The sequence below is a fragment of the Pimephales promelas genome, chromosome 16, assembly GCF_988280905.1.
Source record: "Pimephales promelas chromosome 16, fPimPro1.hap1.1, whole genome shotgun sequence".
NCBI lineage: Eukaryota > Metazoa > Chordata > Actinopteri > Cypriniformes > Leuciscidae > Pimephales > Pimephales promelas.
This window is the reverse complement of record NC_142784.1, coordinates 8,260,307-8,287,686: the sequence shown is the minus strand read 5'-3', so window position 1 is coordinate 8,287,686 and position 27,380 is coordinate 8,260,307. Positions and strand designations below refer to the sequence as shown.

General features: G+C 38.6%; 1 protein-coding gene across 2 annotated transcripts in view; it reads right to left on the bottom strand.

The window, feature by feature from the left end:
* The window catches only part of atm (ATM serine/threonine kinase), an 89,648-nt gene that overhangs the window by 16,345 nt on the left and 45,923 nt on the right, over window positions 1-27,380 (bottom strand). For both annotated transcript variants that reach the window (XM_039654170.2, XM_039654169.2), the window contains exons 32-49: window positions 26,089-26,221; window positions 25,883-25,978; window positions 25,542-25,713; window positions 24,825-24,966; window positions 18,750-18,926; window positions 18,464-18,641; window positions 18,271-18,382; window positions 16,724-16,882; window positions 16,503-16,611; window positions 11,623-11,711; window positions 10,827-10,929; window positions 10,603-10,751; window positions 9,394-9,498; window positions 8,256-8,375; window positions 7,596-7,824; window positions 2,236-2,406; window positions 2,016-2,135; window positions 581-798 (exon numbers count right to left, since the gene is read on the bottom strand). In XM_039654170.2, coding sequence (XP_039510104.2) covers window positions 581-798; window positions 2,016-2,135; window positions 2,236-2,406; window positions 7,596-7,824; window positions 8,256-8,375; window positions 9,394-9,498; window positions 10,603-10,751; window positions 10,827-10,929; window positions 11,623-11,711; window positions 16,503-16,611; window positions 16,724-16,882; window positions 18,271-18,382; window positions 18,464-18,641; window positions 18,750-18,926; window positions 24,825-24,966; window positions 25,542-25,713; window positions 25,883-25,978; window positions 26,089-26,221 — 2,582 coding nt within the window. The remainder of the gene's footprint in view (window positions 1-580; window positions 799-2,015; window positions 2,136-2,235; window positions 2,407-7,595; window positions 7,825-8,255; window positions 8,376-9,393; window positions 9,499-10,602; window positions 10,752-10,826; window positions 10,930-11,622; window positions 11,712-16,502; window positions 16,612-16,723; window positions 16,883-18,270; window positions 18,383-18,463; window positions 18,642-18,749; window positions 18,927-24,824; window positions 24,967-25,541; window positions 25,714-25,882; window positions 25,979-26,088; window positions 26,222-27,380) is intronic.

Here is a 27,380-nt window from a genome sequence, read left to right as displayed (position 1 = left end):
TGATTCGCCCATACATGTTCGACCCAGAGTCCGTGTGTTTCACCATTCCTGTCAGATCCAATATAGACGGCACAGCACCGTTCTTTACTCTTAATCGGTCTTCAAATCCAGTCTTGTTTACAAAACAATCGCGAACAGACAACGTTTTCCCCTCATCAGCTGGAACGTCATTAAAAATAAAATCTTCTTTCAGAACCAGGAACTGCACAATATTCTGTATTGCTCGGTGGCTCGATCCGGATTGTCATCACGAGGTAGGCATCTATGTTATTTAGCTATGCGATAAGGAGGAGTTGTAATAGGAGTTGATCTTCTTCTGCGGGGGTGGTGTTTTATCCTCTTTGACGTCATAGTTGAAAAGTGAGTCGTTTGCTGAGTCTGGTGTCAATAAAAGCTTTTATTGGACACACAAGGGCGTTTTCAGTTCTGAAACTTACAGGATATTCTTATAATATGATGACCTCTTAGATGTCAAAAGGTCAAGGAAAATTTGATTTCTCAGTTCATCACCCCTTTAACACTTCGTATATGTGTAACTGGTGAGCAAAAGACTTCTAAAACAAGATGGTTTCACGCTGACCTGTTGTTGCCGACCTTCCTCTCCCGCATCAGGTCCACTTCCTCCTTGGCCTTCTCCAGAAGAGCATGCTTGTTCTCAAACTCGGACGACTTCATGTAGTTTTCGATGCTCTGGTACTGTGCGTCAGAAAAACGGGCAAGCGAAAAGAAAGCCTGGGTCTTCTGGCTCTGGAGTTTAGCGTTTGAATCTCCACAGTGGTCCTCAATGACCTCCACTGCCTATCAACACATCATTAATGCAAACACAAGGTTACGGGACCATGGCACTTCGATACAGTGCTGCATGATTTGGGCAAAACCTAATTTTTCTCATCAAAAATGTGATTTTAGAAAAAAAATCCAGGTTTGCTGTGCTTGTTTGTAGGGCTTTACAATTTGGATACAATTTTGTGGTTAATATTAATATGGCAATAATAATTGAAATTATATAAATAAAAAAATTCTGAATTGCGAATTGATAATCACACCGTATCCACTGACGCTGAAACCTTTCTTCATGCATTCGAAAAAGAGAGCATTGGAGTAAAGAGACCATTGCAGTAGCCAAGACGTGATGCACACGTCTTGGCTACCGCAATGCTCTCTTTTTTGCTCAACGGTCTACCCTAATAATTCAATCAATAGGCTCCAGAACATTCATAATTCTGCTTCAATGGATCTCACCTTTCCAAAAAGCGTTCTCATACTCATACATATCTTTTTTTCGTGTCATTTGGTTTATTCAACGAACGAAATGAATGAGTTGACTCTGGAAAAGATTTGTTCATTTTGATGAACGAGTTCGAACAGGAGAGTCACGGCATCACAGAACAGAGCAAGGCAACCATTTGAGCTTATAAAACTTAAACTTTGTTATTTATTTATTAAATGAGCGATCGTTTCGCTTGATAAGACCCTTATTCATCGTCTGGAATCGTTTAAAGCTGCACTGAAACTGTCTTTTGGACCTTGAACCGTTTGGTTCCCATTGAAGTCCATTATATGGAGAAAAATCCTGGAATGTTTTCATCAAAAACCTTAATTTCTTTTCGACTGAAGAAAGAATGACATGGATATCTAGGATGACATGGGGGTGAGTAAATTATCAGCAAATTTTTTTAAAGTGAACTAATCCTTTAAATGATGTTGTGTGTGTTGCTGTATTATGTACTATACACTTGATCTCTCCTACTTTATGGTTGTATTTTTCCATTGTTGTATTGTAAAGCGTTCACATATAAAATAAACATTATTATTATACTATCGGGTGTTTGTTTTTATTTTGATTGAACATGCAGCCCTACTTTGATATTTACAATTGTACAGAAGTGTGTTATAAAGCTTATTCTACATGAATATCATAGGCAATGGCACTAGAAAAGAACTAGTGCACAGTCATATGTCACTGAATTCCTTTTATTTCCCATCATGCCTTGCAGAAGATATGAGTGCTTTACCCTCTCCAGGTATTTCTCCAGTATGATAGCAGGGCTCTCCAGACAGGATTCAGCCAGCCAGCTTCCACACAGTCTCAAACACTCCGAATACACCGGCACCACGGAAGGTTTCACACACACCTGTCACACAAAGACATTCTGTGTCATTCAGCAGATATGCGAGCACATTAGGCGTTATCTACACCTGTGAAATGGACTATAGAAGCCACCTTCGACTCACCAGATCCTCTAGTTGTTGGATCATCTGTTTGAGCAGCCCCAGAGCCAGCCCGTGTTCCTTCTTCACCCAGAACACCTGCGCCTCCTCCAGCTGGCAGGCCCACGAGCTGCTGCCAACGCCCCCACTGGACAGACTGTGCCGCTTCATGTGGAAGACGGCCCGCTCGGCCAGCTACAACAACACACGCATGACATATGCCTTTCCAATACCGTAAAAGGGGCATTGTATTTCATGACAGAGCACAATCACACTTTTCAGGCAAAATATTTCACAAAGTTTGTTAGGTATTAATATGAAGCAAAAGTCTTATGTTCTTTGATTTATATGACTATAGATATACCAGTTTACCCGAATACATACAGTACACTCATGTTCCTCAATTCTGACTTTTTTCTCTCAATCGTGAGACATAAACTTGCAATTGTGAGTTATAAAGTCCAAATCTAAGGAAAGAAAGATCACACATACACATCACACTTTTTTCCTCAGAATTGCGAGATCTCACAATTCTGACTTTATAACATGCAAATGCGACTTTAAATCACGCAATTCTGACTTTATAACTCCCAATTGTGTTATAAATTCAGAATTGCAAGACATAAACGTGCAATTCTGAGAAAAAAAGTCAGAATTCATTTCACGCAATTGCGAGTTTATATCGCACAATTCTGACTTTATAACATGCAAATGCGACTTTATATCACGCAATTCTGACTTTATAACTCCCAATTGTGTTATAAAGTCGGAATTGCAAGACATAAACGTGCAATTCTGAGAAAAAAGTCAGATTTGAGAGTTAATTTCACGCAATTGCGAGTTTATATCGCACAATTCTGACTTTATAACATGCAAATGCGACTTTAAATCACGCAATTCTGACTTTATAACTCCCAATTGTGTTATAAAGTCGGAATTGCAAGACATAAACGTGCAATTCTGAGAAAAAAAGTCAGAATTCAGAGTTCATTTCACGCAATTGCGAGTTTATATCGCACAATTCTGACTTATAACATGCAAATGCGACTTTATATCACGCAATTCTGACTTTATAACTCCCAATTGTGTTATAAATTCAGAATTGCAAGACATAAACGTGCAATTCTGAGAAAAAAAGTCAGAATTCAGAGTTCATTTCACGCAATTGCGAGTTTATATTGCACAATTCTGACTTATAACATGCAAATGCGACTTTATATCACGCAATTCTGACTTTATAACTCCCAATTGTGTTATAAAGTCGGAATTTCAAGACATAAACGTGCAATTCTGAGAAAAAAAGTCAGAATTCAGAGTTCATTTCACGCAATTGCGGGTTTATATCGCACAATTCTGACTTTATAACATGCAAATGCGACTTTATATCACGCAATTCTGACTTTATAACTCCCAATTGTGTTATAAAGTCGGAATTGCAAGACATAAACGTGCAATTCTGAGAAAAAAGTCAGATTTGAGAGTTAATTTCACGCAATTGCGAGTTTATATCGCACAATTCTGACTTTATAACATGCAAATGCGACTTTAAATCACGCAATTCTGACTTTATAACTCCCAATTGTGTTATAAAGTCGGAATTGCAAGACATAAACGTGCAATTCTGAGAAAAAAAGTCAGAATTCATTTCACGCAATTGCGAGTTTATATCGCACAATTCTGACTTATAACATGCAAATGCAACTTTATATCACGCAATTCTGACTTTATAACTCCCAATTGTGTTATAAAGTCGAAATTGCAAGACATAAACGTGCAATTCTGAGAAAAAAAGTCAGATTTGAGAGTTCATTTCACGCAATTGCGAGTTTATATCGCACAATTCTGACTTTATAACATGCAAATGCGACTTTAAATCACGCAATTCTGACTTTATAACTCCCAATTGTGTTATAAAGTCGGAATTGCAAGACATAAACGTGCAATTCTGAGAAAAAAAGTCAGATTTGAGAGTTCATTTCACGCAATTGCGAGTTTATATCGCACAATTCTGACTTTATAACATGCAAATGCGACTTTAAATCACGCAATTCTGACTTTATAACTCCCAATTGTGTTATAAAGTCGGAATTTCAAGACATAAACGTGCAATTCTGAGAAAAAAAGTCAGATTTGAGAGTTAATTTCACGCAATTGCGAGTTTATATCGCACAATTCTGACTTTATAACATGCAAATGCGACTTTATATCACGCAATTCTGACTTTATAACTCCCAATTGTGTTATAAAGTCGGAATTGCAAGACATAAACGTGCAATTCTGAGAAAAAAAGTCAGATTTGAGAGTTCATTTCACGCAATTGCGAGTTTATATCGCACAATTCTGACTTATAACATGCAAATGCAACTTTATATCACGCAATTCTGACTTTATAACTCCCAATTGTGTTATAAAGTCGGACTTTCAAGACATAAACGTGCAATTCTGAGAAAAAAAGTCAGATTTGAGAGTTCATTTCACGCAATTGCGAGTTTATATCGCACAATTCTGACTTTATAACATGCAAATGCGACTTTATATCACGCAATTCTGACTTTATAACTCCCAATTGTGTTATAAATTCAGAATTGCAAGACATAAACGTGCAATTCTGAGAAAAAAAGTCAGAATTCAGAGTTCATTTCACGCAATTGCGAGTTTATATCGCACAATTCTGACTTATAACATGCAAATGCGACTTTAAATCACGCAATTCTGACTTTATAACTCCCAATTGTGTTATAAAGTCGGAATTGCAAGACATAAACGTGCAATTCTGAGAAAAAAAGTCAGATTTGAGAGATCATTTCACGCAATTGCGAGTTTATATCGCACAATTCTGACTTTATAACATGCAAATGCGACTTTATATCACGCAATTCTGACTTTATAACTCCCAATTGTGTTATAAAGTCGGAATTGCAAGACATAAACTTGCAATTCTGAGAAAAAAGTCAGATTTGAGAGTTAATTTCACGCAATTGCGAGTTTATATCGCACAATTCTGACTTTATAACATGCAAATGCGACTTTATATCACGCAATTCTGACTTTATAACTCCCAATTGTGTTATAAAGTCGGAATTGTAAGATATAAACGTGCAATTCTGAGAAAAAAAGTCAGAATTGAGAGTTCATTTCACGCAATTGCGAGTTTATATCGCACAATTCTGACTTATAACATGCAAATGCGACTTTATATCACGCAATTCTGACTTTATAACTCCCAATTGTGTTATAAATTCAAAATTGCAAGACATAAACGTGCAATTCTGAGAAAAAAAGTCAGAATTCATTTCACGCAATTGCGAGTTTATATCGCACAATTCTGACTTATAACATGCAAATGCGACTTTATATCACGCAATTCTGACTTTATAACTCCCAATTGTGTTATAAAGTCGGAATTGCAAGACATAAACTTGCAATTCTGAGAAAAAAGTCAGATTTGAGAGTTAATTTCACGCAATTGCGAGTTTAAATCGCACAATTCTGACTTTATAACATGCAAATGCGACTTTATATCACGCAATTCTGACTTTATAACTCCCAATTGTGTTATAAAGTCGGAATTGTAAGATATAAACGTGCAATTCTGAGAAAAAAAGTCAGAATTGAGAGTTCATTTCACGCAATTGCGAGTTTATATCGCACAATTCTGACTTATAACATGCAAATACGACTTTATATCACGCAATTCTGACTTTATAACTCCCAATTGTGTTATAAATTCAAAATTGCAAGACATAAACGTGCAATTCTGAGAAAAAAAGTCAGATTTGAGAGTTCATTTCACGCAATTGCGAGTTTATATCGCACAATTCTGACTTTATAACATGCAAATGCGACTTTATATCACGCAATTCTGACTTTATAACTCCCAATTGTGTTATAAAGTCGGAATTGCAAGACATAAACGTGCAATTCTGAGAAAAAAAGTCAGATTTGAGAGTTCATTTCACGCAATTGCGAGTTTATATCGCACAATTCTGACTTATAACATGCAAATGCGACATTATATCACGCAATTCTGACTTTATAACTCCCAATTGTGTTATAAAGTGGAAATTGCAAGACATAAACGTGCAATTCTGAGAAAAAAAGTCAGATTTGAGAGTTCATTTCACGCAATTGCGAGTTTATATCGCACAATTCTGACTTTATAACATGCAAATGCGACTTTAAATCACGCAATTCTGACTTTATAACTCCCAATTGTGTTATAAATTCAGAATTGCAAGACATAAACGTGCAATTCTGAGAAAAAAAGTCAGAATTCATTTCACGCAATTGCGAGTTTATATCGCACAATTCTGACTTATAACATGCAAATGCGACTTTATATCACGCAATTCTGACTTTATAACTCCCAATTGTGTTATAAAGTTGGAATTTCAAGACATAAACGTGCAATTCTGAGAAAAAAAGTCAGAATTCAGAGTTCATTTCACGCAATTGCGGGTTTATATCGCACAATTCTGACTTATAACATGCAAATGCGACTTTATATCACGCAATTCTGACTTTATAACTCCCAATTGTGTCATAAAGTCGAAATTGCAAGACATAAACGTGCAATTCTGAGAAAAAAAGTCAGATTTGAGAGTTCATTTCACGCAATTGCGAGTTTATATCGCACAATTCTGACTTATAACATGCAAATGCGACTTTATATCACGCAATTCTGACTTTATAACTCCCAATTGTGTTATAAAGTCGGAATTGCAAGACATAAACGTGCAATTCTGAGAAAAAAAGTCAGATTTGAGAGTTCATTTCACGCAATTGCGAGTTTATATCGCACAATTCTTACATTATAACATGCAAATGTGACTTTATATCACCCAATTCTGACTTCATAACGCAATTGCGACTTTATATCAAGCAATAAAAAGTCAGAATTGTGAGATTTTCAGCTCTATATATATAAAGCTGGATATATATCCAACTTTATCCACATACATAAGTAGACTCATGTAAAGCTATATATAATATATTGCTAATTTAACAGATTTTTTTTCATTGAAAAATATAACTATATTATTGACCAGCTCTTTATATAAACTTGGATAAATAAATATGTCCAACTTTATCTGCATATATATACAGTATACTAGTGTAAGGCGTATATTAAATGTACTATACAGCAAACTACCTTGTTTGCTTGTATCATTGCAAAATGCAAACTATATGTGACGCAAAAAAATGTGACTAAGGCATTAAGATGTTGTATTAAGCATTAACATCATGATTTTCTGTAAAGCTGCTTTAAAACAATGTGTATTGTGAAAAATGCTATACAAATTAATTTGACACATTCATATGATAATATAATGCACTACACCAATGACGCATGAGTCAAAATTCTGGCTAACTGACACACAGACCTGCGTGTTTCCTGCAGAACGAGCCAGTTTGCACAGCTCCATCAGGTGGGAAGAATAGGCCGAGATCAGATCATTCTTCTTCTCTGTCTCTGAGGAAATCAGTGTTTCCTGTATGGAGGAGCGCAAGGCTAAGACGGGCTCCACCAGACTGAAATCACTGTCGGTTAGGAGGTCAGAGTGCTGTTTCCACTTCCTGTAGACTTCATTCAGGCTGGAGTCAGTTATAGGCCTGGCAAGAACAGAAAAATCTATATATTATTATATACAGTCATTCAGTATACACTCATTTATTGTATTTGGATCTATAATCTAAAAGCATTAAAGGGTTAGTTCACCCAAAAATGAAAATTCTCTCAGTATTTACTCACCCTCATGTTGTTCCAAACCTCTATGTGTTTATTTGTTCTGCTATACACAAAGGAAGATATTTGGAAGAATGTTTTAATCAAACAGATCTCAATCCCCATTGACTTCAATGGGGAATGAGATCTGTTTGATTAAAACATTCTTCCAAATATCTGACTAACTACAAGGGAAAAAAGGGTCCCACACTTTCATACGAGTTCCCAAGTCACAGTTCAGCTCACTTCGACCAAACTACGCAACTTTTCTCGCGTAAGAGTGCTTTTGCTTGTATGACTGTAAGATGTGCAGCCTGACCTGGAGAAGAGCTCCTCGACACCCCGCAGCTCGCTGATCCTCTGCAGGTTACAGAGAGCAGGATACAGCGAAGACACGGCCTCCAGACTCCCACGACACAACTCCTCCACCTCGTGACCTCTGGCAGAACAGGAGAACACATACAGGTGGACTGGATCTATATTTGTAAGTGTTACTCTAGTCATAAAGTGAGGACAACAAGTATAACATACAACAAGTACAAAATACAATTCATTATCAGAGTTTATCATTTACATACAGAACTTTAATCTACTTTTTGAGAGTGCTTTATAAATCAATTATGAGTTGAGTTGAGCATGTTACTACTTCATATAAGGTCACCATGCTTTTACAGGGCAAGACATGTTCCTGGAACAAAATTCCTGTGCAAAATCTGAATCCCAACCTCGAAACCTAATGATAGTGAATAACGCTGATGTAGAAGCACATAACCCTGGTTGTAAACCTAAATTTGACATAAACTGTAAACTTGTCCCTCAAATCTGATTGGTTGATTGAAATGTTGTTCCAGGACCAACAACGATGTTGATTCCAGGAACATGTTGCACTTGGGTGAGATTAGCTTTCACTTGTTCCTATACGCAGAGTACGCATCCTGTACTGTGTTCATTATTCATAAGCCACTTACCTTCTAAAAGAGAGCAATAATCACCGTTAAATCAAGTAATGGATATTTAATAATGGCGTCAGGCCTTGTTATCATTATAATTGTGGCATGTACAACATCCCTATTGTCAGTGAATTAGAACGATTATATTAACTTTATAGTTATTGATGTTAACAGGGCTTAAAGGGTTAGTTCACCCAAAAATTATGTCATTAATGACTCTCATGCCGCCCCAAGCCCGTAAGACCCGTAAGAATAAAGTCGTAGTTTTTGTTATTTTTGGACCAAAATCTATTTCCGATGACTACTTTGATGATGTCTTTATTTCCTTTCTGGACAAGGACAGTAGACCGTACATACATTTCCAATGGAGGGTCAGAAAGCTCTCGGACTAAACCTAAAATATCTTAAACTGTCTTACGGGCTTGTGACGACAGGAGGGGGAGTCATTAATGACATCATTTTCATTTTTGGGTGAACTAACCCTTTAACACGGTGTAAACTGGTTACCTGGCGTAGTTGAGGGTTTGCTCGAATAGGGAGAGTTCTCGATCTCTCAAAGCTTGGAGGGAATTGAACAAGGACTCGTTGATGCCAGGCTTCAGCTTCTCATTTCTGAAAAAAAAGAGAGAGGGTAAAAATACAACTGAAAAAACATCTTCAATACAGTTGAAAGCAAGTATTGATTGAGCTTTCGTGCTAAACACAGACACTAGAGCTTTCAATCTTGCTGCTAAATAGCGTCGGATAGAAAAAAGAAATGAAATAAAAAGAAGAGTGTGTAAATGACGCATCTACAGAGATGAACGCAGCCATTCCTTTCAACAAAAACAGCTAGAGAGTGTATTTGTGTGCGTCAGTGTATAGTGTGCGCACGCTGTAGGGATCTTTAATAATATTCATGGTTCTAGCCAAGAGGTCCGGTCTCTGTGTTTCGGTCCGGACAATACTTTTTTGGAACAGTAATACATTTCCATCGAGGCAATAGTAAAAAAAAACAACACTCAAAATAGTCATCAAAGATGTGAATGTTGGGCCCATAGGACCAAAACAGTGATGTAAAGTATCTAATAAACTGGATATGAATATAAAATGTTAGATCAGATGTTTTAACAGGCTATTTTCATTTGTTTATTTATTTTAAATTTGAGGAGGTCTTTTCCAAAATGCTATAAATCCATTTCAATAGTTTTAGGGATTTTTTTTTTTTTTTACTTAGACCCACACATTTTGTGAATATTTAATATATCCTGTTAAAATGTTGTTGTTGTTGTTGTTGTTGTTTGTCGGCTCAGTCTGAACATGCTGAACAATGATTATTAAATCAAACAACAATATTGTTTATAAAAATAAATTGTTAATTCATTTTTTTTCCCAACATTTCCCCCCCCCCCCCAAAAAAAAAGACAACATGCCACATATAATCAGGGGCTCATAACAGAAATTAATATAAAATTAAATTTAGCAACGCATGTCATTAAGGCTAATAGTCATTCGGTGACTAGTCATTCATGATTTTTACCACTTATCAAGTTTTGATTTGTAGAACGAAAAATTTTGAAACATGTTTGAAAATTATGGGGAGGTGCTCGTCTCATCATTCCTCTCACACAATGCCAGCCGCGACCATACGTGCATCAGCGATTTCCTCAGAGAGAACAGAAATTGCCTGCGAGCTCATACGACAGCAAACTTGTGAGTGTCGGCCTAAACACGCACCTCTCAGGAAGGTCACAGTCCCACTGCGTGCTTCTCCAGGCGGCCTGAAAGCGCAGCTCTCGGAGGTCAGGACTCCACTCCACACCCTCTCTCTCCAGCCCGTGGAGATACGTGCGCAGAATACCGCACAAACCAAAGTTCTGCAGAGCCTGTCACACACACACGCTGTTACCCAGAGACCACAACTTTAAATCCTCATGATGTGGCAGAAGCATCAACCGTACCTCCACTATGCCGATCTGTCGAGTGACCTCTGGGAGGTTGGAGTGAAGGTCATATGAAACCAAAGCCTTATCCCACATGGCCTCATGTTCATACGTTCGAATTCTGGACACCACACACACACACACAAAGAAAACATCAGCACTTTTACATTTAGATCTTAATTAGTAAGAAAGTAAAAATAGCTACAGGGTAACACTCCAATAAAGACCATTAGGTCCTTATGTATTATTTATAGTTATTGGGTCAGAACCTGAACCGAACCTTAACTCATGTACTTACCTTATATCAACCAGTACTTTCTTAGCTAAATACACTGTAAGTACACAGAAGTGCATGTACTGTAAAATAAAGTGCAACCAATACTATTATTCTGATCACCAGTAGATATTTTTAAGCCAGCTTTAATTGTATTATTTCTGAAAGGCATATGGCCAATTAGTCTCTTCTGCATTTATGCAATGGAGCCAAACCTGAGGAGGAAGTCCAGAAGATCCCACAGCAATCCTGTAGTAATTATGGGCGGTGATTATGCTAATTTGAAAAGCCCTATTTACGAATACACGCTTAACTATCAAATCTACATAACAAAAGGTTAATGAAGCATTTGTGAACCCAAAGGAGTTTTCGGAAGGTCCATAGTTTTGCACAAATTACTCTGAATTTACTTCATTTGTAGATTTATTTTTTAGCTGATATATTTATTCCTCATTCGTTCTTGAATGAGGCCCATTGAGCATATAGTGTGTATTCATATTTACATTTATTGAAACAGCTGGGTTTATCTACGGGTCTCACCTAGTCAGAGGACTGATTAGCTTCCCCCCTCCACATCCATACAGGCTGTCAGGCTCTCCAATGCACCTGTACACTTCAATCAGAAGATCCTGACACAGAGCAATCAAAGTCTTACTGAACATCCCAGTGTTTTACTGCATATAATCAGTGGAGGAGAGTGTGTGAGCGGAGCAGAGTGGAAGTGGAGTTACAGTGGCTACGTTTACATGCAACCATATACTCCGTTATTAGAGGAGGACAGTATTCGCGTCCGAATTTTTCACACGTTAAAATATAAATACGATTTCATGTTATGTCAATCACGCTTGCACACCACCTCCGAAACTTTCATCCGTCTGAAAAAAAATCGAATCCGGTTCAATTTTCGGCATTTTTCGCATCTGTAGCAGTTTGAATGGTGTGTGAATGGTGTTATAACAATTCAGAGCCACCGAATCACGAAAACGGAAAAAAAACGCATACAAAAATTTCGGACTCGGTGTGCAATGGCCTTAACGGAGTACATTTACTTGAGTAGAGTACTTAAGTACAATTTTGAGGGATCTGTACTTTACTCGAGTATCATTTTTGGGGAGAACTCATGACTTTACTCAAGTACATTTGAGAGGGAAATATTGTACTCTTTACTCCACTACATTTCTATGAGTTCCCGTTACTACTTCAAAAAAAGAAAAAAAAAAAAGAAAAAAAAGAAAAAGGAAAATTCTCTGAAACCCATTTGTTGTTTCCCTCTCAAACATGATTGGATTGTGCAGGTGCCACTGATTGGCACAGCCAGTGGCGGAGCCAGAGGGGGGTCCGGGGTGGCACTGGACACCCTGACATGCGATTGGCCACCCCGGGTGCCACCCCAAAATTTTATTGGCAGTTGCTGATGCTGATTTAAAAAAAAAAACAAAAAAAAAAAAACCGTTCGTCAGCACGCGCGCATTTTTCAAACAGACGAGCAGCAGAGGACGAGAGATGGTTGCAAGTCAGGATACGTCTTCATCTTCACAGAAGAAACATCGTATTTGAAGTAAGTTTTAGCATCAGGGTTGTTTACTCCGAATACATTAATATACGCATACAGTAGGCTACCATGCCGTGATGCGTTCTGGGTGCTTTTCCCGAAAGCATCGTTGGCCAACTATGGTCGCAAGTCGGTCGTTAACGGCATAGTTCAATGACAACGATATTTTTGTTGGCAAACTAAAAGTGTTCGTAGAATTTGTATAATTGTTCTTTTTACCTGGGTGCAAAAAGGCAGCTGGAAAATGAATTAAACGTGTAGTGCTAGAATACTTTCCAAGTCATTACATTGAGTATTATACATTCAGACGTTTGTGATACATAAAAAGAAAAAATAAGATTAACTTATCTTTTAAAATCGGACACGGAGCAGTTTTTTATATAAAAAAAATAAAACAAGATTATCTTTTAAAATCGTCCATTTTTCCCGTAGTGGATGGAGGCGGAGTGATAACAGAACGCTTAGAGTGCAGAGAGGAACGGGCTTTGGCTCCAGTCCTGGCTTTGCGTCCGCGCCGTTAGGAGCTCAACATCTGTCTCGTATGCACGTTCGCTCTAGATTAGAGGATATTTTAACTAATTTGCGGTAAAACTAGTCGATCACGAGTGGCTCAATGGGTGGAACTATAGATAAACTCATCTTTTCAGGTATTTTAGTGACCGGCTTGACACTTTAGCATGAGAAATCGGGGGTGTAGCGTGAGAATTGTCTCACACTCAATGCATGAGAGTTCGCAGCCCTGCACACTGCCATAGAAAGGCAAAGCGCAGTAACTAAAATGACATATGATATTTGGTCAAAAATGAGTTAAGACTGCTTGATGACTGCTGTATCTAATTAAAAAAAATGTTTGTAAATGTGATTTTTTTTTTTTTTTGTAAACAAACATAGCAGTTCAAAACAGACACATGCTACTGTATCTTATCTCCTTGGTGCTTCAGCTTTGTTTTCTGCTAATATTTTGGATGTTCAACACTTATTACAAACAGAGTGACCCAATTACTTCCACTGTGTGTGTGTGTGTGTGTGTACCCCCAAAAATAGCAGTGGCCACCCCCTGGCCACCCCATGTATAAAACTCTAGTTCCGCCACTGGGCACAGCCTATCAGCAATCAGCTTTCCGCCAAAATCAAATCAATGGTCAGATTTAGATAAGAGACGAAACAATGGACGAAATAATGGATGAAGAAACAGCAGGTCCACCTCGCCAGACTATTTCAATTTTCTGAAATTTTCTTAAATGTTAAATAAAGCAACATCATACTTTTACATTCTCCAAGGTATTAAATAGGGCTGGGTATTGACACAAATTTCACAATTCGATTCGATTTCGATTCACAAGCTTGCAATTCAATATTCAAAAATTCAGTATCGATTATTTTGGATATCAGTTAAAATAAATGGCAAATTTTCTCAAGGAAATCAAATCTCTTAACTAATACTGTAAACTATGGGAGTCTAGTTGTAGCCTACTAGGCTTCATTAGCCTAAAATGAAGGTAATAATTAACTGTTTTGTAGCTATACAAACACTTAAATTACACTTTTATTTATTTTTTTATAATAAGAAGATTATATGAAATATAAACATTTAAATGGTGGCTGTCATAAAACTTGCCAGATTTATTCAAATATGCATTAAATATTGAAGAACATTAATGTAATATGGTGTATATATTTAGTAGGGGTGGCACGGTACATGAAAAAACACCCGAACCGTTCGGTTCGCTTGTCTCGGTTCGGAGCGCGTGTGCGTCTCACGGTTCGACGCATGCGCAATGTAACCTCGTGCCCGTATGTGACGTGTTTTCTTTTCGCGCGACATAAACTTGTTCGACTTGGACCGGCGCTGCACAGAGCGATCGGTGAATAACATCAATCTAGCGCGAGTCGGCTCCGTATGCATTCATCACTTTCGCGGTATTTGATGTCATTACCGATCGCTCTGTGCAGCGCCGGTTCAAGTTAATAAACACGCCAGTAAAAGTGGAGTATGGAGCGCTGCAGGTCACGGCACGCGGAGAAATGGCAAGTGGGAGAGATGAGGGAGTTGGAGGACGCGCCAGCGTCGTATAAGTCTATGGTATAAGTCCGGTGTGTGGGAACATTTTGGATTTCATGTTATGATATTTTAATTTAACTACAGTGGCACTTTATGTATAGATAAGAGCTTCAGTCATACGTTTCCAAACCCTGCACTTTAATTTTAAGTGGAAAAAAGTACCCTCACATTTTGGGAATAGAAGCATTGTTGATAGTACTGTTTTTGTGTTGAGGTTGAACTTAAATTTCACTTTATGTTTATGGCCTTTGCTATTGCTATAGCTTAATTATCTATAGGCAATGAGGTTTCATGTATATTGACATTTAAAAGACAGTGTTTTAAGAGTTGCTCTCTTTTTCTTTTAAAAGATAGAATTTTGGTAAGAGCTACAAAAGTTAGCAGTTGATACATGAAAGTTAATTTCTTTGTGTAAATAAGATTTATGTGATAAAAATGCACAAGTTCTTGTATGATAGTGATACACATTCTCCTTTTTTTGCCAAATAAACAAAAAGCATGTCAATTTCTTCTAAATCTCACCTAGCTTTCCTCTGAGATAGTCCCAAAATGTGCTTAAAGTCAACGAGTCAAATTCAGTTTGTGCATGATTGCATGAATATAATATATACATTTTTAATACTGTATCCTAAAGTGTGGATAATTAAGCTATATATCACATGCTGAAGTACATTTCTGGAGTGTTAAAGATTAAAAGAAAAACTAACAAGAACCGTACAGAACCGAAAACCGTGACCCTAAAACCGTGATACAAACCGAACCGTGGGTTTTGTGAACCGTGCCACCCCTAATATTTAGCAAAATGCTCCTCTCTAGAGTTATTTTTTCTAGCGGACTAACGAGTTTATGTGGGTTTCTGAGGTGAATATGACGATACATGACATTGATTACAAGCTGTTTAACTGACGTTTTTCCACGGTTGAAACGCTGATTGAGCGAATCAATGTGACATGATACGGATTTCAATAAGTTGTACTCTATCTTTAACACACTTTCAGATGCTCATTCATGTTTATTTCGCGCTGTAACTGGTATTATTAAGCCGGAAGAGAGATCAGCGCTGCTGTTTCTCTTGAGCTGCGCCAGAGCGATCTCACGCCACAGCGCCAAAACGCTATTTATGTTTTTGAATTTCTAAAGAAAATGGACGAAATTCGAAAATTGAGACTTTGTTTCATATCAATAGTAACAAAGGACAAAGATTATTGCGATTTTTTGGATGCGCGCAGCCGCGATACAATGTCCCATTCATTCAAATGAAACAGGATGACTAATCGATTCTTGAGATTTAAGAATCGATATCGGTTCGTAAAAATGAGAATCGATTAATATCGAGAAATCGATATTTATTACCCAGCCCTAGTATTAACATTAACGTTTTTCATAACTTCATGTAGGACGTTTCTGTACATAAATGTAAGGACAGTAGTAAAGCAATATTTAGAAAATGTACTCTTGATACTCAAGTACTTTTAAAAACAAGTACTTCAGTACTTTTACTTGAGTAAAATTTAGCATGGTGTATACTTTTACTCAAGTAATAAAGCTGTGTACTCTGTCCGCCTCTGTCCGTTAGTAATCGGGTTGACGCGCTGTTCATGTTGAATAAAGAGTTATATTAATGCGTGTCCCCTCATGCTATAATCCTCCATTCACTCAGAGTCTGTGAAGTGGAGCAGGACAACGGCCTTGTTTCGGATTCATCAATCGGAATGAATTCAGTCCGATTGAAACAACAGTTTCACCTAAACGTAGCCATTGAATCGCAGTAATGAAATCACTTCCCTGATACCCATCATCACCCACCTGGAGACTGATGCCAGAGTCTTCTAAACTCTTCTCATTCACACTGCTGATGGACAGAGTTTGGCTGCTCTCATCAAACGCGATCCGTCTCGACACTCGAGACTGCGAGCTGAGACAAACACATGCCATTGGTCAATACACGAATGAGTCTAGAGTGTAAAACACTGTGGTCGTGATTACAGCAACTGTGAATAAGCAAGTCAGAGCATCAGCGGCAGCACCTTCGGCTCTGCTCCATGTCGGACCTGATCTTGTCCACGTAGATCTCAGAGTACAGGAGCGCGGTGAAATGGGCCGAACACACCTGGGCGGCTCCAGCCACCTCCAGGTAATTCAGATCCAGCCAGAAATTAGAGTCACACACTGTCCCATATTCATTACTTTAAAAAAAAAAAAAAAAAAAAAGTTACAGTTTAAACCACAATTACTGCACCTTACAATGTAACAATGTACTTCAAATGAACAGTTCACTTAGAAAATATAAGTGTCATCATTTAGTCATCATGCCTGAAACATTGTTCCAAACCGGTATGACTTTCTTTCTTCAGTTGAATACAAAGGAAGATATTGTGAGGAACGTCTGTAACCAGACAGTTGTTGGACCCCATTGACTTCCATAGTATGAAAAACGCAAATAGTACATTGTACACCATCACTGACTTATAGTCAGTCCCACCAGGATTTCACGATTTTTTTTTTGTGATTTTTGCGATCAAAATGACTGATTTTGTGGTGGTAATTTCCAAAAAATTTTGAAAAAATTTGCGATTTATATATAACATTTACCATAATAGTATTCAGTCCTTCCAGAAAAACGCTGAGTTTTTTTTTGTGATTGTTGCTGGCAAAAATTGATTGATTACGTGGCCCGTTTTCTTTAAAAATGCGATGGAATATGCGGGATATTTATGCAATTTTATGCGATGAAATTGCAGGAATTTGCAAAAATTGAGGGAACTTGCAAAAATTGCGGTTTGATGAAAAAGAGAAAAAAAGTGATTCCCCCAACATCCCGTTGTCACTAGGCTAATGTAAGAGTAATTTCTTATTACTTCCTTTGATAAGCAAGCATACTACATCATAGAAAGTGCTGGGAACTCATCTTGTTTTATTTCAGACTGTAACTAGTGTAAATAAGGTGTGGCCCCTTTAAGAGCTGCGCGCTCCTGTTGAACTGTCTGCAGTGTTATATGTGCGCCTCGAACACCCCATGTGTGCGGGTAATTTCTGTTTGATGCTACTTCTTATATCTTATGTTGTTTATTAAGTAACGATGTGACAGTAGAACGTGTGACAGACAGTTATACGAGTTCGATTTGTGAGATGTCAATCGCCTCTGTGAGTCTGTCTGGCGTCGCATAATTGCGTCACTTCATAACGTTCCCATGGAAACAGGGCGAAATGGCTGCTCTTGTGTGAAGCAAACGCAACATTGTTCAACTTTTTGCTAAGATACATGTGACTTTTTTTGCAACGAAAATGCGAGGATTATGAAATTATGCAAACCCCGCATATTTTGCACGGAAATCGGCAATTTATGCGGCGAAAGTGCGGCGTATTTGAAAAAATGCGGCCCCCGCATAAATATGCGGACTTTGGCTGATTTTGCATTGAATTCAGCGATCGCATAATCGCGTTTTTCTGGAGGGACTGTATAGTAGTTCATCAACTGTCTGGTTATCAACATTTTTCAAAATAACTTCTTTTGGTTCAGCAGAAGAAAGAAACTCATACAGATTTGGAACAATTTAGAAATTATTTCTCCAACCTCCCAGGCGCCACTGGGCGGCCCTGTTGTCTGAGATAGTCTATGACTGCCAGCATGCTGCGGAGTGAGGTTTTGTCTATCTGGCTCTGGCTGGCGACATCAATAGTGCTCCCTGTTAAAACAGACAAAACTCTCACTTGTAAAGAATAGAGAAGTTGTTATTGTCCTAATGAAGACTAACATGGTTCTGCACCTGAATCGGAGAGCATGGGGGTGGTGGGCCGGCTGGTGGGGGAGGAGGGTCTGCGGTACTGACTGAAGAAACTCTGGATGTGTGTGGATAACAGCTTCCTCCAGGAACCATCCTCATCTCCCAGGAGAATATCATGAACAAAGAGCGGCAGCATCCTCTGACAAAAATCTGTGTTCACCTACAGCAATCAAGAAGTTACTTAAAGTCTGTTTTTGGATCAGACATTATCATAACTTAAGCATTATGACACGGGATCACTAAAATAATAACTTTTTCATCAGTGTACCTCACATAAAGGCCTGGTGAGAAGCAGAGCTTCGTTTCGGACCCCTCCGCTGTCTAAAAGGGCCATACACAGGTTCTTCAACCAGTCCTTGTGTCCACCAGGTGTCACCAACCACAGGTCAGAGCTGTCCAGCCTGTCTCTGGACTCTGAGCTCACTTCCATGCTCATGATGGGCTCCTGTACAAAAGACCAGATAAGTCCTATAAGGTGTGGACCGTAGTATGGGTTACTACTTGTATCACTACAGGTATTATTTTTGTTGTCATTTAAACGTTTATTTATGGAAATATATATTCAATCATTTGTTTATTAAAGTACCTCTATTATCATTTTTTGTTTTTTTGTTGTTGTTTTTTCGGATATGACCTTGCATGCCGTGTGTAATATAGCTGTTTGTGAATGTAAAAAGTTTCAAAGATTATTTTCTCCTTAAAGAAAGAACCGATTCTGAACTGACTGAAACAAGTCATCCGGAAAGCCCGTCTCACTTCCTGCACGAACGTATGTGGATTTGTAACAAATTTGCACAATGCCAGTCTATGTGTGACGATCTGCGGCTGGAGTGCCCGCTTGAGCCTTTGGGGGGCACTCCTTCCTAGGTTATTGTTTCATTCATGTTTTACCCTGGACTGATTATGGTTTATTTCATGCACCTGTGTTTTATCATCTTGTTTAGTTCACCTGATTTAAGCCCTGTGTTTCTGCCCTGTCTTTGTTGGTTGTTGAATTTATGTGTGTTGCGTTGGTGCTTTCACGTCTCTCGAGTCTTGCTTCTAGTGTCTTGTTTTAAGTTTGTTTAATAAAGCTACACTGCGTTTGGACCCAGCCTCAGCTCTGTTTCTCCGCACAGCGTCACACTATGGTCTTCGTTGGTGGCCCTCAAACAACGTCCACTTTGAACCCCAAACATTACAGATGTAGCGGAGGCCTGGGGCTCGTTCTTCGTACGTTGCTTAAAACATCCGAGATCAAATGAGACATCTAAGATGATATCATCGTGCTAATCATGATCCGGCTAATTGGGTTCTTCAACACACCTGTTGTTCATGATTAGTATCGCTGGATTGAGTTATCTGAGATAACTGCGCGTTCTCGCGTTGGTTTAAAAGGGGACATGTATCGATAGCAGAACCAGTGATCAGCAACGCTGCTATTGGCTGTTCAGCATGGCCAAAGAACACGCCCAGTTTTTCTCCCAAGCAGAGCAAGCGCTTTTAATGCAAGTTTATGCCGAATTTCAGTCTTTAATTAAAACGCCAGGGAACACCTCAAAGTGTGCAAAAGCCAGGAGAGAGTGCTGGCAAAACTAGAAGACAAATTAAATGCGTTTGTGGTGGCCATGTTAGATGTTTTAATAACTTATTATTATTTTATTTTTATTTTCATAATTTCATAATTACTTTGTTCATTGTAATGTCGAGTCACCACACTATAATAATGGACATGGTGAAAGTGAAGTACAAAAATATTCTACTTAATGGTAATTTTAGGCCTTATAGGCCTACTAGTCTCTTTTAAAAAGGCACTGTTAAATAAATGATTGTCTGTTTATAAAAGCAAACAGGAAAAATGCTGAGAAAAAAAATAATAATGATGCTCCTGACCCTGGCAGAAGAGCTGACCCTTGGGTTGAATGTGAATTGCCCTGTTGTGAAGGGCATCCCTGGGTTCAGCTCTTCCAGACCCACATCAGGGACCAGTATTAGCAACACCTACATCACTGGGAAATGAGATTTTAATTATCTTTGTACACTGTGAAATAATTTGTTGCTGCATTAAATGAAGTAGACCTTTAATCCAAATTTGCTGGTTTAGTCATTTCAACTGTTACATCTTGAGTAATGATAAATTGCTTTGTCTTGTGAAAGTAAAAACTGATAAACTTATGTTAATGTAAAAAATATTTTGCCATGAGTTATCAATCACATTGCACTGGAGAGTGAAGAAAACTTCTCAGATGACTGTCCTTTGGAGGAAGTACTTTAATTTAATTGATGGCTTTAATTGATTTCTACTTGTGCCTATGCCTATTATTTCTGACAGGAGTCCACATGTACAGAAAGGCCTACAGAAGAGTCTGCACACAGCAGTGATACAGGGGTGGGCAGTGTAGACAACTTTTGCTTTTTATTTGTTGCATTTGTTCCCTATATGAGTCTTCAACAGAAAATAGAGTATTTTGAAAAAACAAAAATCAGGGGGAGAAACAGAACTTGACTAAGAAAAAATTGCACTAGAAATAGAGTTGCTTCAAAATAAACTTCAGAGTAAAATCACACAGAGTACTAACTGGCTTTTCTTTACAAAGAACTATTGAAATACTGTAAAACTCTAAGCAAACAGAGTTTTGCAAATTTGTCTCGTCTTTTATTTTAGGCTTAATTAAACATTTTTTTTCTTTTTCTGATGTCGGCAGTGTTGTGTAATATGGCACATGCAATGTCACAGGCCCTGTCAGGTGCAACCCTCAGGGTTTTTAGACATTGAAATCTTCCCTTTAGTTGGCCAAAGCTCATGTCATTGTGTGCCCTTGTCCTAGAGCTGCATTATAACTGGTCTGGGGTTTGGGTCAGGGAATGGGGTCATAAAACACCTGTCTCCATGCAGGATCCTGTTGTAATCACCTGTTTAATGCAAAAATGCAGTTCTCAGCATAAGTGTATGTAATACCGTGAGTTTGATATTTATAATTTTCCTTACCATGTTCAAATAATGTTCATAAATGTGAATCTCTTAAAATTCTTGAGTCATGCACAGATCCTGGCCATTTTGCTTTCACACTGATTTGTGATATGGAACATGGTCACACACCATCTAAAAGATTTTACTCAGTCAAATGCCTTTTAAAAAAAGTGATATAATATTCCAAATCTGGAATATTAAAAATTGTAATAGTAATTTGGCTGCACTGTATAAGCCCCCTTTCTGCTCACAAAATCCCTTCATTGAGGCCTTGATGGGAACATGTGTGTAGACGTAAGTTAAGCCTGAGGGACTGTAAGTCATAATCGACATGGTCATCATGATTGCATTATCTTCATTAAAAATTATAATATACCCTAAGTTGGCAAAAAAAAAAAAAAAACTAAGAGCACTACTTTGTGAATGGCACGACAGAAAGCTTATCAAGTTCTCCGCATCTCCAGTGTAAAGGAAGCCACTCGCAAATAATTTTAGGGCAATGCAAACATTTTGTGCTGTTGTTGAAGCCCGATATCGAATCGAACATTAATGTGCATTTCCAACAAAATAATAATGTATTTAAACGACACCCTCACGACGATCATTTCGCGAGAAAACAAAAATAAATCTCAGAAATTAAGCTACACTATCGCGCTGCGCTGAAGGACTTCCCGTATCAGCCGCGATCTAATCCTGTTTACATGAAATAAGCCTGCTCGCGAGCAGGTTCAAGCTGACGGACCTGTTGCTATGAGAGCAAGTCCAGGATGAGCGTCGAAGAACCAAACGATCCAAGATCATGGCAAATCACCAACAATCAAATCCAGCTAACTGAGTTAGCGACGTACGAAGAACGAGCCCCTGGAAGAGTTTGATTCATGCTGACGACATGTTGTGAAGACGCTGTTTTATGAGCTGTGAATACAAATTCACATTGCACGCACTTCCAAAGGATGAGGAATCGGGCTCGAATTGATAGGGTAAAAGCGTTCATATCACCATGTATCAAGTGCAGGGGAAGATCCAGAGCTGAAATTTAAATGTTATAATGCATGTTTCATTTCCGACATGAGCTTTAAGCGGTCAACCAATCACAACAGACTGGGCCATCTAACCAGTCAAAGCAGAGTAAACCAATCAGAACAGACTGTGTTCACACATTATTTTATCATCTCTACACTGGTTACCTATTAAGTTCCGCATCAACTACAAAATACTACTACTGACCTATAAAGCCCTAAATGGTTTAGCACCTATGTACTTAACGGACCTTCTTTCGCCCTACAATCCACCGCGTTCCTTAAGATCACTAAATTCAAGGCTTCTGGTCATTCCTAGGATATCGAAGTCCAGTAAAGGAGGGAGGGCGTTCTCGCATTTAGCTCCAAAACTCTGGAATGGCCTTCCCGATACGGTCCGAGGCTCTGACTCGCTGACACAGTTCAAAACTAGATTAAAGACGCATCTCTTTAGTCAAGCATTCACATAATGCTTACCTTCTAGTCCTCTGTTATGCCATACGGAACCGTTTGCCACTGAAACTGCTTAACGCACCAGTGGGGCTCGACAGCCTTTTAGACAAACGGGTCGGCGCGTATGGTTGGGTTGCGGAGAGTTCGGGTTACGGAGAGTTTGTGAGTTATAACGGAAATCATTATGAACATCAGCTATGCTAATTATTTCCCATCTGCCTTTCTGCTGTTATCTCGGGACGCTTGTCCCGAGAAAAATGGCGTTCGTCAGGTCCAGTTTTGTGTCCAGCCTCTCACGGGGATTTCGGATGCCCCAACGCCTGTGATGAGACGACTCAACGCCTGTGATGAGACGACTCAACGCCTGCGATATGTTATGGCGCCGTTTGATTCATAAACAATATTTATACTTAATATTTATATTTAAACAATATGAATGTAAGCCAGAGGAGAACTGGCCCCCGACTGAGCCTGGGTTCTCCCAAGGTTTTTTCTCCATCCAATCTGATGGAGTTTTGGTTCCTTGCCACTGTCGCCTTGCTTTTGGCTTGCTTTGAGCTTGCTCAGTTGGGGTTATTTAGTGTTTAGCAATGTTGTTGATCTGTGTTGTGCTACTTTCATGTTATCACTGTGAAGCTGCTTTGATACAATCTGTATTGTGAAAAGCGCTATATAAATAAATGTGACTTGACTTGACTTGACACAATCTGACCAATCAGAGGGGAGTAGACCAATCACAACAGACTGGGCATCTAACCAATCAGAGCGGAGTAGACCAATCACAACAGACTGGGTCATCTGACCAATCAGAGCGGAGTAGGCCAATCACAACAGACTGGGCCATGTGACCAATCAGAGCGGAGTAGACCAATCACAACAGACTGGGCCATCTGACCAATCAGAGCAGAGTAGACCAATCACAACAGACTGGGTCATCTGACCAATCAGAGCAGAGTAGACCAATCACAACAGACTAGGCCATCTGACCAATCAGAGCAGAGTAGACCAATCAAAACAGACTGGGACATCTCACCAATCAGAGCAGAGTAGACCAATCACAACAGACTGGCCATCTGACCAATCAGAGCAGAGTAGACCAATCAAAACAGACTGGGGCATCTGACCAATCAGAGCAGAGTAGACCAATCACAACAGACTGGGTCATCTGACCAATCAGAGCAGAGTAGATCAATCACAACAGACTGGGCCATCTGACCAATCAGAGCAGAGTAGACCAATCACAACAGACTGGCCATCTGACCAATCAGAGCAGAGTAGACCAATCAAAACAGACTGGGCCATCTGACCAATCAGAGCAGAGTAGACCAATCACAACAGACTAGACCATCTGACCAATCAGAGCACAGTAGACCAATCACAACAGACTGGGTCATCTGACCAATCAGAGCAGAGTAGGCCAATCACAACAGACTAGGCCATCTGACCAATCACAGCAGAGTAGGCCAATCACAACAGACTGGGCCATCTGACCAATCAGAGCAGAGTAGACCAATCAAAACAGACTGGGACATCTGACCAATCAGAGCAGAGTAGACCAATCACAACAGACTAGACCATCTGACCAATCAGAGCAGAGTAGACCAATCACAACAGACTGGGTCATCTGACCAATCAGAGCAGAGGAAAGGAAGGGTTTATTGAGACTGAATTTGACTTGAAAAATGGTTTCAGATGAGGCAATGCTGAAATGTATATTATCAGAAAATTAAACTGTTTTTTAATGTAATTTGTTTACCTTTGGTGCATGTATTGCATGAGACCTTTATAACAAAATAAGTTACTTGTTGCATAACAGAGGTACTTTAATGGTTCATCAATTCACAAATATTCAGCATGCAGTTGGAATCAAGGGTCCATAAAAAGGATTTCATGTAGACATAAGCAGATGTGAGGCACTTGCCCGTCTCTTGGCAGAGCGGAAGGGGTTTAGGTAAGCCAGCAAAGGGTCCCTTTTACTTTTATACATCTCTCCGAAATCAAGCCCAGACTGTGTGGCCAAGATGTCCTTTAAACACACACCAGCAGCCTGACGCACCGTGATACTGAAATAAAACAGACAGAGAACTATGATGTAAGTGATGCAGGCACATTCAAAATAAATACTATTAGAAAGCAAATACTAGAAATTGTTTCGTGTGAATTTGATCCAAGAACGGTGTGAAAGTTAGGGATGCACTGATATGAAAATGTTATCCGACACGATAATTCTTTATATTTGAAAGCCGATAACCGATCTATTGGCCAATAAATCTAAATCCAAATTTTGATATCATTTTTGAGAGCCCGATTACAAAAACAAAAGTCATGTCCAAAGCACACAAGTATATGTTCTCGTTATAATTTTATACTCGTAATATAATTTTGCACTGCATTTTCCTTTTTTTAGTGATTCCAATCATATTTCAAGCAATTCAAAACCATCATGGCAAAAAGTGTTCATGTGAAGGAAATAATCCAATATTTATCGGCTTTAATTTATCAGCCACATTTCCTTACCGAACCGATTACAATAACATTACAAATTAATATATCGGCCGATACGGATATGGTTTCCGATATACCGTGTGCATCCCGAGTGAAAGTGTAAGATCTGCTAAAGGAAGTAGTAATGAAGTACCTGTGATGTGTAAGTGCATTGTCCATGCAGTTCAAGATGATGAAGATCCACTGAAGAGGAACATCTGGGAACATATAGGCTGCTCTAGCATACAGCTGGTCTTTCCCATGATGCAACGCAATGGATGACAGGTCAACTGGCCCAAGTTCTCCCAGGCACCGACCAACAGCCTCTGAGGAGCACATGATAAAAATCCCTGCCACTGACTACCAACAGTAAATCACGTTTTTTTCAGAATTCATGTCCAGCTCGAACTTTAACAGGACATCCATCAACATTTCAATAACAAACTGCACCTGTTAAGTCATTTCAATGGGGTCTTTATGTGTATGGCAACTTACTCAAGATGTCTCCTCCACCAGGGTGGTTAGCTGCGGTTTTGCAGAGCTGAAGGAGGTTTAGAACCAACTTAACCAGAATACAGCTGGCAGGATCGGCTAAACAGATGTCAGATATGAACATGAGCATTACTAAAACAGCGCTAGTTAAATATAAAAAGAGCGATGGCACCTTTATCTGACGGTAGCATAACAAATGGGATTCTGACCATGGCATTCTTTCAAGAGTTGTCCTATCTGCTGTTTGTGGCTGTGAAGTTGCCTTTTCAAATTTTTCAATCCCTCCAAACGTGCCAGGGGCAACGAATCGCAAGACGTCACAGAGAGAAAATGCTCGATTTCCTGCGACAGACAGAAAAAAACGAAGGAGCAGGCACATAAAACGATGTTTAATAAGAGCAGAATTAAATAATAAGAACAAATTGTTAATGTTAAGCCATATCAACTGTGATTAGGAGCATCGACCAATTATGAATTACTTCATTTCAAATTCATTCAAAATCAACTTCTCCAGTTTAAATTTAGTTTCACAACACAACATGATATATTTAGACATGTTAAAGGTGCAGTAAGCAATTTCTGAGAAACACTGTTGACATTTGAAATCAACCCAAACAAACGCACCCTTGCCTTCAGTGCACACACATGCAGAGTAGATGTCTCATTATCATAGCTGAAGGAAAGCAAAATATGAAAAATATTGTAGGTGTTCTGGAGACATTCTCTAGTATAATGTGAGATAGAAATTAATATTTAAAGAAAAGAATATTAAAAAAAAAAAAAAAACTTTTGCTGATAATTTACTCACCCCCATGTCATCCAAGATATCCATGTCTTTAATTCTTCAGTCGAAAAAAATTAAGGTTTTTGATGAAAACATTCCAGGATTTTTCTCAATATAATGCACTTCAATGGGAACCAAACGATTCAAGGTCCAACAGACAGTTTCAGTACAAACTGCAAAATGTTCAAAGGGGTTTAAATGATTCCAGACAATGAATAAGGGTCTTATCAAGCAAAACGATCGCTCATTTAATAAATAAATAACAAAGTTTAAGTTTTATAAAATCAAAAGGTCGCCTCTGTTCTGTGATGCGCGCTTGTGACTCTCCTGTTCGAACTCAAATCTTTTTCCGAGTCAATTTGTTCATTTCATAGATTGAATGAACCAAATGATACAAAAAAAAGATTTGTTCATTTTGATGAACGAGTTTGAACAGGAGAGACATGAACACGCATCACAGAACAGAGCAAGGCGACCATTTGAGCTTATAAAACTTAAACTTTGTTATTTAATTATTAAATGGTGCGATCATTTCGCTTGATAAGACCCCTATTCATCGTCTGGAGTCATTTAAAGCCCTTTGAACAGTTTGCACTGAAAGTGTCTTTTCGACCTTGAACCGTTTGTTACCAGTAAAGTCCATTATATGGAGAAAATCCTGGAATGATTTCATCAAAAACCTTCATCAAAAAAAAATTATCAGCAAAAGTTTTTTTT